Genomic DNA, 14,029 nt, shown 5'->3' with positions numbered 1-14,029 from the left:
ACCATTCTTTCCTCCAGTCGCATCCCAAATCCTTAACCTGACCCCCCTTCCAAGGACTATATAGTCGTAATGGCTTGGCTCTTTCCCCTCTGATAATTCCTTCCTTCCTTCCTTTCTTCCTATTTCTCATCCTCAATGCTTTCCTCCTCCATATTTTTTCTCCTTTCCTTTCTATCCTTCTTTTCTCCTCCTTTTCCATCTACTTCTCCCTCTCAATTCCTTTCCATTTTCTCCCCCTGTCTAACAGGACGTCACTGCTAAAACAGGAAAATTGATACTTCGGCTCCTGATCTCATTTCTAGATTCACGCAAATTGCTTTCCAATCTTCTAATCCTTGACGTAAGCCGTGCAAATGCAGAGATAAATTAAATAAAGATAATTGATGAGTTGCAAATACATAAATAAATATACATATGATACTTTGTTTGGAGACAATCAAAGTATCTTTTTTTTTCTTAATGATTCTTGTGAAGTTCATAGCGAGAGTTTAAGCCTGGATAATAAAGGATTAAAAGCAGTTGGAGGTTTACATTGAGATTTTGCTTGTGAGAGTAGCTGATAAATGGGCGGAGTTTAATTTTTAAAATACATAAATACATGAATGTTTATATGTATACTTGATGGTATATATGCATGGATATAATTATATATATATTTATATACATGCTAGTAGCAAATGTAACAATCCTGGCATCCACAACTGACCGAAGTAGACTGTAAAAATCTGAAGCTATACTCTTTAAAAGAAAAACATAGGCCCCACCTTAGATATAGAGAGTAATGACTTCGATTCCTTGACTGTGCTCAGACCCTGAACTCACCATTCAGCATCTTGCCTGCGCTCAGACCCAGAACTCACCATACAGCACCTTGCCTGCGCTCAGACCCAGAACACACCATACAGCACTGGATAGCGACAGCTCCTCCGAGCTCTCGCCGCTTTACCCAATTTTTGGTTGGCATCCATCTCCATTATACCCTTATTACCGTATGATTGATTACTTCACCTTACCCAGCCCCCCACACACAACTTTACCTCATCCAAATGAGTATTTAAGATCAATTTGCACCTTATGAAACAGCCAACCCTTCTAATTCCGCCACAGCTCCCACCAACCAACCAGAAGACTTCCCAGAACTACCAAACAATGGTTCTTCCTATCACTCAACCCAGCCTTCACAATGGGGACCCAAGGCCCAACCAACACCCTTGCATCACGGGCTGGCATTATCCCTGGTCTTATACCACTAGCGGAGAGGCTTGCCGGACCAGACAACCACCGATTCGTCGATGAACTGAATGGCCTGGACCTCATCATAGCTCCTGACGCAAGTCTCACTACATTCCCTTCCACACATGGGACTTCCACAAGGTCGATCTCAACTCGAACTTCTTCTCCACCAAAGACCCAGGCTGAACAGACAGCAGCATCCTCCAATCCAGCACCAAAAGCTACCACCATCATTGTTTCAGCAGAGGCGCTGGCAGACGTGATCTCTCCGACCATCACTACCACCACCACCACCACCACCGACGTGACTTGAAGCAGCTTCTACCACAACTCATCGACTCCAGAGCCAACCTCAGGCTGTGGGATCAAAACCACCGACAACGGACTACGCCACGGACTCACCAAACCTTAGAAACAGACAGACACTTTGAGGAGACAGAATGAAAAACTATCAAAATGTTAATAGCCAAATAGCCCTCAATGGCGGTACTTTCAAGATCTCACGGCCCGTCAATGGATCTATCAAACTCACCGGTTATGAACCTAACCAGGAACAAACAGAACGCATTAACTTCCGATTGAATTACAACTACCTCTTTCCAACCTAAGCCAACCTGTACTAATAGAACATCGCACTTTTCTATTTTGGATCCAATGGTAGGTTAGAATAAGGGCTAGTTAGTACGACAGTTTCTTGACATTGGGAAACCTTAGGATAACGGACTGACTCAAGACCATACCAGAAGAGACTGATGATAGAAGTAGCACCAAACTTTTAGGTTTCGATTCTTGCAGTGTGGATTCATGGACACTGCTTCTCCACTCCGTCCTCGTGTCCCTATTCCTTGCCCCTCAGGTCATTTTCAAGTGCTATATAGTACGTACACCTCATCCCCTACCTCATCCTACCTTTGATTTTATAAAGGGTCTGAAATGTACCATGAAGAAGAGGCAGGAGGTCCTAAATAAAACACGAGATGTAAAAGATCTGAAATAAGGTACAAGGAGGCATTTGGGGAGGGGACCTGAAATAAAACTTAGAGAATAGGTTGACGGGAGGTGCTAAATAAAACACAGTCGAACAAACCATCTTTATTTTATCACTCACACATCAGGTTGAAGTAAATAAGCGTTTTTTTTCGTCGTAACCCAAAGGAAAACACAAAGACCCACAAATAGGTCCTGCCCGCCCCTGTACGCTCACAGGCGAGGGGGAAATGGGCATCTCTCCACCTCTAGATGTAATTCTTGAGGGGAAAATATATATGTATATGTATGTGTGTGCGTACTTAAGTATACAGGTGATACATATACATATATTTCTTGTCAGGATGGTAACGCTCTGGATTTATTTTCGTCAGCTTCCTCTGACACAGGTTCCTAGGAAACATTGATGGAGTCTCCCTCAAGATTAAACATTTTTTGGGGGCGTTTTAATTATCTTAAAATGTCTGTTCGTCTAGACGTTCTGACCGAGCCCACCTGGCGGCGATATCAGGCCGCAAGGGGACGTGCAAACATGTAATTATGCCAATCTATTTCAATTATTTTTGGCCAAGAACCAACTGTGAATAGACACGATAGATTAATTCATTTCCGTGAATGTTTGAGAATTATATTTTCCACTTTGGAAACATATGATGGTTAGGAGCATCTCCCCTTGCTTCCCTACCGCAACCAACCTCCCAGAAAGGGCTCATGTTTCCGTAAGGGGGCCACCTGAACTGCACGCAATTGGCTAACCGAATCCAAATATTGAGTGGGGCTTCACCAGTGCGGCAGGTAATTGGTGAGCCAGATGGGCGTGGCTCCGGAAGAACAGCCAATGAGGGGGGAGGGGAATGGGTATGGGAAAATGGGGCGGGGAACAGGCAGTGTATTCAAGGAAATTTTTTTATTTCATGGGTGTGGTCAGTGCTGAGAGAAATCCGTAGGAGGGGTCCATGTGCTAGAAAATTAACAAAAATCATAATAAATGGATGACTTGATGTGATTTTGATGGTCTAAAAAAGAACGCAATAATGGTGCCAAGTGAGGAAACGCCTCTATAACAAAAAGAGAAATAGTGTTGAAAGAGGGAACCAGCTCTCCAGCTCTGTGGTCTTGCTAAAACACAAGCCACAAGAGCTTTTCTTGTTTTGCCTTTTCCCTCTTTAAGCGTGATGTTAAATAAAAACAACGATGGTGGATTTTCTCGCAAACGTCGACGACGTTAATGATTAATGAAGTTGATTCTGAAGAAGAGGAGGAGAAGGAGATCTCCCAGCACAATGACATAGTGTAAAACGGGTGAGAGAAAGAGAGAGAGAGAGGGAGAGATAGAGAGAGAGAGAGAGAGAGAGATAAGAGAGAGAGAGAGAGAGAACGGAGAGATTGGGGGGTGATATCTGTAGGAAGTTACAAATCACAGTGAATATTGACCAGAGATATTTTGATTCGCGGACTAAAGTAACGGATCGTCTGTATATAGGGATACGAACTGGTGACCACACAGCACCATAATATCACGGGGTATCGAAAAATAGCCAACAATACAACTATCAGAAACCATTAAAAGAAGAAGTGTTTTAGAACTTCAAGTGAGCACGTTGTATGAAAATATCTATGTCGTATCTGGGCTAACAGTATAGAATTTCTCTACTACAGAAATCTATTACAAATGCAATATTTACACTGACTAAAACATCACTGCTCACTGTCTCACTGGGGGATATATTCTCCTTATTGGGGGATTTATCATCACTGAAGTACAGGATTTATCATCACTGAAGTACAGTACTTCTCTGTCATCTTTTCCGATTAAAGCTCTCCAGGATGATGTATGCACCTATGCCACACTCCACACACACACACACGCACACACACGCACACACACGCACACACACACACACACACACACACACAGACACACTGGGGGGCGGGAGTAGGGAAGGTGTAAGATATGGGGTACCAAGAAACCGGTATTTAGCTACTAGAAAACTTTCATTTAAGCACAAATGTCCATTGTAAAATAGGTTGTGATAATTGGTACATAGGTGAGGTGATAATGATTGGGGTGAGGGGAAGGGGAAAGGGGGAAAGTTGGTCTGTTGGTAATAGTGTTAGTAAATATATTAATTGTGGTTGTCGTGGAATGCCGTGGAAATGGTGGTAGTATCATTTGATGAATTAATGGTATTTGCGCCAGAGTATAAACATATAGTTTCTATGGTCTTACTACAAGTAGTAGTGGTTGTGGTGGTAGTGGTGGTGGTAGTGGTGGTGAATACCGCCGGATCATAGATATTCAACAATATCACACTTGATAGTAATATTAGGACAAGAGGACATGGTGAAGTTTCTGGCGCTGCCGTCGAAACCTCGCTGTCGCTCGCTCAAGAGCTTCTGAAAGATAGGGAGGATCGAGGTGTCGTGGTCCAGGGCGTTATCGGAGGCGTTCTTGCGGGCCGCGGCGATCGCCGCGGCTACGGAAGTAGTCGTCGCGTGTCGCGTGTGATGCGATCGACCCCGCAAGGAGTGCGTACTGAAACACACCAGCGAGGAGGTATCGTACGCGTTATCGTACGACGGCGTTCTTACCGGAGGCAATCTCGCGCGGTTTCCCCTTAGCTGCTGTTGTTGCTGCTGCTGCTGCAAGAACTGTTCCTGCTGCTTCGCCTGCTGCTGCAGCATCAGCAGGTGCTGCTGCCCAGGACTGTCAGAGTCGTCGTCGTCAAAGTTGTAGTAGGGTTCGCTGGTCGTGCGGTGCAGACTGGTCGCTTCTGACGCAAAAAAAAGAGACATTTTTGAATTTTTCTTTTGATTGTAATTCCCTACTATCGCTACTGTTGCTATAGTTACTGTTCCTGGTATTGAAATTGATGCTGATACTGCTACTGTTATTGCTACTTATGCTACTACAGCTACTACCTCTACTACTACTACTACTAATCACTTACCCCACCTCGTTACCTCGCTGATCGCTCTACTATTCATTCATTTACTCACTTTCCTGCTACTCTATTCACTTACCCATCTCGTTACCTAGTTATTCACTTACCCACCTGCTACCTCACAACTCACAATCCCATTTAATGATATGCCTCACCATACTCACTTAACCCTGCTGAATATTCTTTAAATTCAATACTCACAACTACTCATAAGGAACACTTCTCCCTCATAATAAATAACATATTACTAGAGCTAAATACATTCATTACATCAAAATAACACAAGCTTAATTACGGCCTAAGAAGCGAGCATTTGTTCTGGATGTCGACGATATCTCTAATCTTTGTGTTCTCGCGCATGCGCATATATACATACACACACATGTAGATATAATGTAGATGTGTGTGTGTGTGTGAGAGAGAGAGATTATAATAATGTAGATATGATGTATATATAGATAATCTGTACACCAGTAGATTGGCTGCTGAGAAGCGGGACCAAAGAGCCAAAGCTCAACCCCCGCAAGCACAACTAGGTGAGGGACATACACTATTAACATACAAAGATTTCCGAGATAAGTTCTCTTTCTGCATGGCTCTCTCTCTCTCTCTCTCTCTCTCTCTCTCTCTCTCTCTCTCTCTCTCTCTCTCTCTCTCTCTCTCTCTCACTCTCTCATTTTCTGTTTCCCTCTGTCTCACTCTCTTTCTGGCTGTCTTTATCTATTTTCTCTCTCTCTCGCTCCCTCCCTCTCTCTCTCTCTCTCTCTCTCTCTCTCTCTCTCTCTCTCTCTCTCTCTCTCTCTCTCTCTCTCTCTCTCTCTCTCTCTCTCTCATTTTCTGTTTCCCTCTGTCTCACTCTCTTTCTGGCTGTTTTTATCTATTTTCTCTCTCTCTCGCTCCCTCTCTCTCTCTCTCTCTCTCTCTCTCTCTCTCTCTCTCTCTCTCTCTCTCTCTCTCTCTCTCTCTCTCTCTCTCTCTCTCACCTCTATACGACTCGTGGCTCTGGGTAGGTTTAAGGTCTTCAGAAGAACTAGCGGACTCACTCAGCTCACCATTAACGAAGCCTCCGTGCGCATGGGGACGAGGCAGAGTCTGCTGGATCAGGGGAGCATGGTTCCTCACCTGCTGGTGTAATCAAGAATAATACAAGCTAGGTAAATCTGAGCTAATGATGCCATATATTAGGTAAGCAAGAGGAAAAAGTTGCGTAGATTAATGATGTCTGAATGAGATTGATGTAGATAATGTTCATGTCTGAATGAGAATGGGGGGCAGATAATGATGATATCTGAATGAGATTGGGGTAGATAATGGTGTCGGAATGAGGAACAAATAGATAGAACCGGAATAAACGCGTATATCAAGTCGGGAATGAAGAGAGTAGATTGTTTTGTTATGAGGGTAGATTTAGTCAGAATTAGGGGTTGGGGGTAGAACAACTCTGAATGAGGAAAGGGGCAGAATAAATTGAAATTAGAAGAAGGAAGTGTCTTCATAAATTTATGAAAGGGAAGGTCATAATATGTTCACGAGTAATCCATGATTAGTTCACGATTAATCTATGATAAATCCTTGATGAAGTAACAGTCAATCATAGCTAAAATCCATGATGTATGTAGGATTACTGCATGATAAACCACTGATAAATCCTTGATACATGTAAGATCAATCATAACAACCAATTATTAATCCGTGTTACAAATGATATCAATCCATAATAAACCATCGCTCAATCTGGTAAATTCGTAAATAAATCCTTACACATTATAAATTTCTTATGAATATATAATCAAACAATCTTTGTAACAAGGTAAATAATGGAACATGAACCAGGGTAAAGAAGTAATCCTACTATTAGAAATTCACGAAAATCTGCAGTAGAACTATGGCACAGATATTGCAGTGTCTGGATAAATCCACGTCATAGATATTGTAGCGCCGGGATAAAAGCTATGAGGGATATTGCAGTGCCTGAGTAGTGGCATGAAACAGATATAGAAGTGTCAGAACACAGACATAGAAGTGTCAGAACACAGACATAGAAGTGTCAGAACACAGACATAGAAGTGTCAGAACACAGACATAGAAGTGTCAGAACACAGACATAGAAGTGTCAGAACACAGACATAGACGTTTCAGAACACTGACATAGACGTATCACACCACTGACATTGACGTTTCAGAACACAGATATAGACGTGTCAGAACACAGACATATAAGTGTCAGAACACAGACATAGACGTGTCAGAACACAGACATAGACGTATCACACCACTGACATAGACGTATCAGGTCGTGTCAGGTCATAGACGTGTCAAATGAACACAGAAACAACTGTGTCAGGCTCTTTCAGTACCTCCCTTCAACATTCAGTCTCGACCTCTCAAAATTTACATATTCGCTTTATTATCAACTCTTTCCATCTTCCTCATTCCTCCAGGCCCTTGTTCTCATTCTCCTTTATGCCCCACTACATCCCACGGTTCTCATTATGCATTGTATTCCTCTCGCTCGCAACTAAGACTCATCCTATCGTAGGTTCTTCCTTCAATCACCATCAATTCCTAATGCAATACCATTAAAGAAAATTTTGCAGAAAGCTATAATAACAAAAAAAGGGGCAATAAAGTAGTAAAAAGTCAGTTAAATATAGTTTTTTAACATTGTGACACCTGCGTAATTAAGCTACCGAACGTAAACAAGGCCTTTTGTATAACCCCAAAAAAGTAATGCGCTTTGGAACGTGTTACATTCAGCCATAAAGTTACTGGGAATGGAGCTAGATTGGTCCCTCCCCTTTCAGCAAGGATGGAGATTAATAGATAATGTAGCGTGATAATTCGTCTGCCGGGTCAATAGCTGATGCGAATTCAATTATCAGATTATCCTGGCGCATAAAAGCTGTGAAAACAGCTATGTGTACTTTTTTGTTAGTTTTTTGGTGGGGGCTTTAATTGGAGCGTTGTTCTTGTGTCCCCTTAATAGTTTATGCACGAGGTAAATATTAATTGTTTTGGGTGCAAGTCCACTTAGGAAAGTTTAGATGAGGTGCGTGTGTGTGTGTGTGTGTGTGTGTGTGTATGTGTGTGTGTGTGTGTGGACAACAAAATCCCACCTATCACATCAGATTTGAGAGAAACATAAGAGATCAAGAGCTGGACACACACACACACACACACACACACACACACACACACACACACACACACACACACACACACACACACACACACACACACACACACACACGGTCCATTGTGAAGCACAAAACAAGTTAAGAATCCCCACACCCTCCTAGACGTGACTGTGTTACATACAAAACATCTTGTTACATTTCACGGTATTTTGAGTCCTGACTTGTGCAGCAAAGGCTTGTTGAATTATGCATAGATATTAGGTCAGGAGACGTCTCTGCAACAGATTGTTTTGTGTGAGCTGTGTGCCTGTGTGTATTTGTGTGTATGTGTGCCCTAAGGAGCTTGGTATGGGTATTAGTATTATTACACACTTCATTACTCACCTAGACTCCACTTCATCTTTTCTCGTCTATCCTATCTACTCTTATTTTGCTTCCTTTAGCCTCGCTTACTCTATATATTACCTTCCCTCCCCCTCGTACATATATCACCTTCCTTCCATCTCTTCTTCGTCATTCTCTATAGTCCTATTCCTCTTTCTCTCTCTCCATTTGTCACTACTCCACTTTCTATTCCCGCCCACCATCACTCCTCCATCCCCTTCCTATCTCCCGCTATCCTCCACTTTTCCAGCTCCACCTACCTCAAACAATAATTTTTTTACGTGGAAAATTCGGAATTTTCCGTCGTTGTTGACAGGTTCAAAGCCAAACTACGACTCACTAGAATTTTTCATTAATGACAGGGCAAGTTGTGAAAAATTCAGCCAGACGACCTGATTTTCCTGCATAACTCAAATACAACAGTGAAGGTAAGTCTCTCCTGTCGACATTAAGCATTAAGGAGACTGCTAACGCCATCTTTTGAGTGTATGCCGAATTGTCTAGGGCAACGAACATATTACCATATCAAAATACTAACGATTACTCATCATAGTAAGAGCAAATAAAGTGGAAAAAAGCTTATTTCGGAGGAAATACTAATGTATTTTAATAAAAGAATGAAAATCGAAGGGGTGAAAGAAAGTTAGAACGAATGAGAGAGATGGCGTGAAGGGGAGAGAGAGAGAGAGAGAGAGTTCAAGTATGTTTATTGAGATAAGCAATAAATACATCTCAAAGGGATAGAGTAGCTTAGGCTATTTCTACCCCCCTAAGAGAGAGAGAGAGAGAGGACTCATACACAAACAGATACAGATAAAGATTGGTAAAAAAAGTAGCGAGATAATGGCAAAACAAAAAGAAAGAAACAGAAAAACAGAAAGAGGCAACAAAATTGGAAGAAACAGGAAAATAGAAAGAAACAGAAAAATAGAAATAGACGGACAGGAACAAAGGCAAGCACTCATACTATTACCAATCAGTGCCAACGACCTACCCGAGGAAGTAGATTCATATTTCTACCCACGGAAGTATATTTATATATTTACCCAATTAAATAGACTCGTATATCTCACTGCCGATGACACGAATCTGGTGACGAAAATATATAAACAAAGGTAGCTTGTAAACTGCTACAGGGCTTGGAGAAGGAACTTGACCTGAACAGACTTTAATAACAGACAACGTAAATCTTAAGTCATACGAATGAGAATATGCGACAGGAAATATCAAGATCCGTCCAATATATTGGACGCGACTTCAAAACAACCTTGGTTTCAGAAGCTAGACATCTGGGCTTCGAATCAAGTTTAACCCAAGAATTAAACACTAGAAAGTCCATGTCATCAGGGTGGGCAAACATCTTGAATATAAGATTAAAAACAAATGATTCAGAATCTACATTACAAACGCGAGACCAGCGATGTAGAATGCAGCATCAAATTAATTCCGCATATGTAATAACACTGACAAATATCTTCGAGGCCAACTTGGATTGCTATAAAAGAGAGGGAAATTTTAGGAACAGAGTAGATGTCACGTCAACTAACAACAGGAGACAGGAGAAGACCTACGAGTAGGTGTTGATGCTACTTTGCAAGATGTAATGGAGACATAAACATGGATATAAGTGTCCCCTTAACTGTGGCAGGAAAGTGAACGAGGGAACTGAAGAGGAAGACAAGGAACTGCTACTTCGGTGTATGAGCTTCCAAGACACTGAACCAACTAATTGGAGAGGCAAAGCTTATTCGTCGAAGCTTTCTTAGGTTTATACATTAACACTAGATTAGGGGTTAGTGTGTCATCTTTCTCTCTCTCTCTCTCTCTCTCTCTCTCTCTCTCTCTCTCTCTCTCTCTCTCTCTCTCTCTCTCTTTCAAAATTGCGTAAACATCTATAAATAGCGTAAACAACGAGACGAAGCACAATAATTAAAAACATTAATTAAAATAATATGAATCATTTCACGCAACAATATTCACTGTTAGAAATATAATTATGTATTTCAACTACCACGGAAACTCTGGCCCTAATGATATAATTATTTCACTCATAACAGTGAATAATTTCCATTATGGGGGTGCAATAAACAGTAGAGAGGGGCATAATGCAGGAGAGGGGCATAATGAAGGGGGCAATAATAAACAAAATACTATCCATTACAGGTGAAAAATAATAAAACATATTATTTAATGCATTAAATTAGACAAATAAATGCCACTATTTACGGCAAAATATATTAGACACTAATGAATGCAAAATTCAAAAATTTTAAATTTTGTATTGTGTGCAAAAATCAGTATTGACAAAACCAGAACAATAATTGTTATTTCTTTCAGGAAAGAATGAACAATACTGGGAATAAAAGTAACAACGAAAGGCTTAGCCAAAAGAATGAATACAAAATAAAAATATTTTTTTTTCCTTTACTGTGGACAACATTACCGCCGAGGCCCAAACGATTAAGCCAGGTAAACTACTTAAATTGAGATCTGGAAGCTCTGTCCAGGAGATTGATGAACCAGGAACGTAGTTTGTGGTAATTATGGCCCGTTTAGATGTTCAGAAATCTAGACGGTAATTTCGACCAGGTACGCCCCATATCAAGACTATAATTTCGACCAGATCAGTCCCAAACATCAAGACGATAACTTAGACCATCGACCAGGTCAGTCCCAAATATCAAGACTATACCTTCGACCAGATCAGTCCCAAACATCAAGACGATAACTTAGACCATCGACCAGGTCAGTCCCAAATATCAAGACTATACCTTCGACCAGATCAGTCCCAAACATCAAGACGATAACTTAGACCATCGACCAGGTCAGTCCCAAATATCAAAACGATATCTCAGACCAGATCAGTCCCAAACATCAAGACGATAACTTAGACCATCGACCAGGTCAGTCCCAAATATCAAGACTATACCTTCGACCAGATCAGTCCCAACCATCAAGACGATAACTCAGACCATCGACCAGGTCAGTCCCAAATATCAAGACGATACCTCCGACAAGATCAGCCCCAAATATCATAGAACCTTCAGGCAGTAAACTCGTACCAAAAAGCACTCACCGTCTCCTTGCTAGAACATCGAGAGACTGGCGCGTCGCTCCTGGCAGAGGTGACGCTGTAGATGCTGCCGGAAACCGATCCCCGGCTGCTCATGGTACCCAAGCTCTCTTGACTCGCCACACGATCCCTCGACGATACCTGTCGAGATAGGCGGGGTGGCAGGTAAAGCGTATACAGGTAGCTATCGTGAATAATTTCGGATTCCTTGGCAGGAGGGGGGATGGTATGAGAGGAGATATCGTGAATTATTTCAGATGCTGGGTAGGGGAAATGGGGTAGAGGAATTGTGAATAACTTTGGAATCAGGGAAGGGGAATGGAAGAAGATATCTGGAATGTTTTCGAAGTCTGTTTAATGCTAATGTTAGGTAGTGTTAGGCTAGCTTAGGTTAGGTTTGCTTAGGTTAAGTTAGGTTAGGAGGTTATAGGCTCTATATTATAAATTGTTCCTCGTGGAAAATCCTTCTGAATCTTGGCCATCCTCGCTGAACTAATTTGTTAAATGTATTCAGGAAGACAATATATCTAACTGACACTTGCAAAACGATATAATAAAAATATAGAAGATTTTAACAAACATTTAACATTTTGGCAATTCAAATTTAAATATGAAACATTGTATAAATTTAAAAAGTACATTAACTAAATCAATATGGCAATTTTAAAGTAAATTGATTTTTATAATAATAAAAAAATAATGAACAAAGGCTTTTGGAGTTAATGCAAAAAATATATAAAAAAGTGTAATAATCTAGGGATTTGTCCCACCATATTTCACTATATTGGAACATGATTTTTTTTCAGAATTTTGCAAAAGGAAATTATTTATAATTTTCAGTACAATTTTAACATGAAACGGCCACCACGTGTGTATGAAAAACAGCATATTATGATACATAAACATACACATGTATATTTAAGCAAGCATAATTACAAATACATGATTACAAAAATCTTTCCCTATTGAGACTACACAATAGGTCGGTCGATAGAACTTCGGCATTACACGTGTGGGGGTCAATGGTTCGAGTCTTCTAGAGCCCAGGGGACTGGATCACGTGATTAAGTTATGCATAAGTATCCACATAGGAAAATTAAAATAATCCGAGCGCTTTCGTGATTCAACACATTTTCAAGGAATATATGACCCCTTCTCCCCCATTACCTAATTATTCCTTGAAAATGATTTGTATCACGAAAGCGCTCGGATTAGTTTAATGTTCATTTTCCAATGTGGATACTTATAGAAATACGGTTTGTTTTCTTACTAACAGGATTTCAGAGATTTGTTGAATGAATTTCCTTATTTTTTTTATTTTTACTTACATTTACTTGTGTCTACGAGAGAGAAGATGGAAAAGAGAGTGGGATTACACAGAGCGCGAAAGAGACGGGACAGAGAGCAGACAAAGAGAGTGGGAGAGAGTGTTAGAGAGAGAGAGAGAGAGAGAAAGACCGAACACGAGAAACATTTTAACTTCGTTATAACATAAAATCACTTAACAAATTTAATTGCAAGACACTTATTAATTATTTTCTGTGAGTATATTTACTATTTATGTCTGTAGAATCGAGCTATTAGCTCTTGGACCCGTCTTTCTAACCAATATATTTTTCCTATATTATATCTACTATATATATTTTTATCTAACACACACACACACATTCACAGAAAGCATCCCGCAGCAGCTGTCTAACTCCCAGGTACTTATTTACTCCTAGGTGAACAGGAACATCAGGGTAAACAAAATTCTGACCATTTGCTTCCGCCTCTACCGGGAATCTAACCCGGGTCATTAAAACTATGACCCCCAAGAGCTATCCTCTCAACCGCCAGGCCCCTGTGCGTGTGTGTGTGTGTAGGATTTTGCTTTTCAAGGGAAAAAAGTTAAAAATGTGTTCTTTTTGAGAGTGACGTTTAAGAGTCGTGCGGGAAGATCATGATTAATACCTATAATTATTAATTCCTCAACACTTGCTTACTCACCAATCAGTAAATCAATCTTAGTCTTGAACTATGCTAAAAATTCAAGAAACCTCTCAGTGAATATACAGCTGAATGCAATTATTATTTAAAGATAAATATTAATTTAATCATTTACAGAAATAGTTCAATATATTTATATATTTTAATGTGAGAATTATGAAATTTGTTTTCATTTTATTTTTATACAGAAAACATAGATTTAGGTAAATATTGTCTTAAATACAGTCAAATTAACTCAACCCATAGTGGAATCTTAAGCAACATTTAACATTTTACATAAA

General features: G+C 40.5%; 2 protein-coding genes across 5 annotated transcripts in view; one reads left to right on the top strand and one right to left on the bottom strand.

The window, feature by feature from the left end:
• Positions 1-14,029, top strand: part of LOC138364892 (uncharacterized) — a 425,505-nt gene that overhangs the window by 91,468 nt on the left and 320,008 nt on the right. The window lies entirely within an intron of this gene.
• Positions 2,314-14,029, bottom strand: part of LOC138364891 (uncharacterized) — a 49,998-nt gene continuing 38,282 nt past the window's right edge. Inside the window, exons 10-12 of the mRNA XM_069324945.1 lie at positions 11,763-11,900; positions 6,149-6,290; positions 2,314-4,994 (exon numbers count right to left, since the gene is read on the bottom strand). Of these exons, the coding sequence (XP_069181046.1) occupies positions 4,510-4,994; positions 6,149-6,290; positions 11,763-11,900 (765 nt within the window). The 3' untranslated portion in view covers positions 2,314-4,509. The remainder of the gene's footprint in view (positions 4,995-6,148; positions 6,291-11,762; positions 11,901-14,029) is intronic.

The sequence above is a fragment of the Procambarus clarkii genome, chromosome 15 (genome assembly GCF_040958095.1).
Source record: "Procambarus clarkii isolate CNS0578487 chromosome 15, FALCON_Pclarkii_2.0, whole genome shotgun sequence".
In the NCBI taxonomy this organism is placed as follows: Eukaryota; Metazoa; Arthropoda; class Malacostraca; order Decapoda; family Cambaridae; genus Procambarus; species Procambarus clarkii.
Note: the sequence above shows the minus strand (reverse complement) of the source record. Positions and strands in the feature narration are given on the sequence as shown.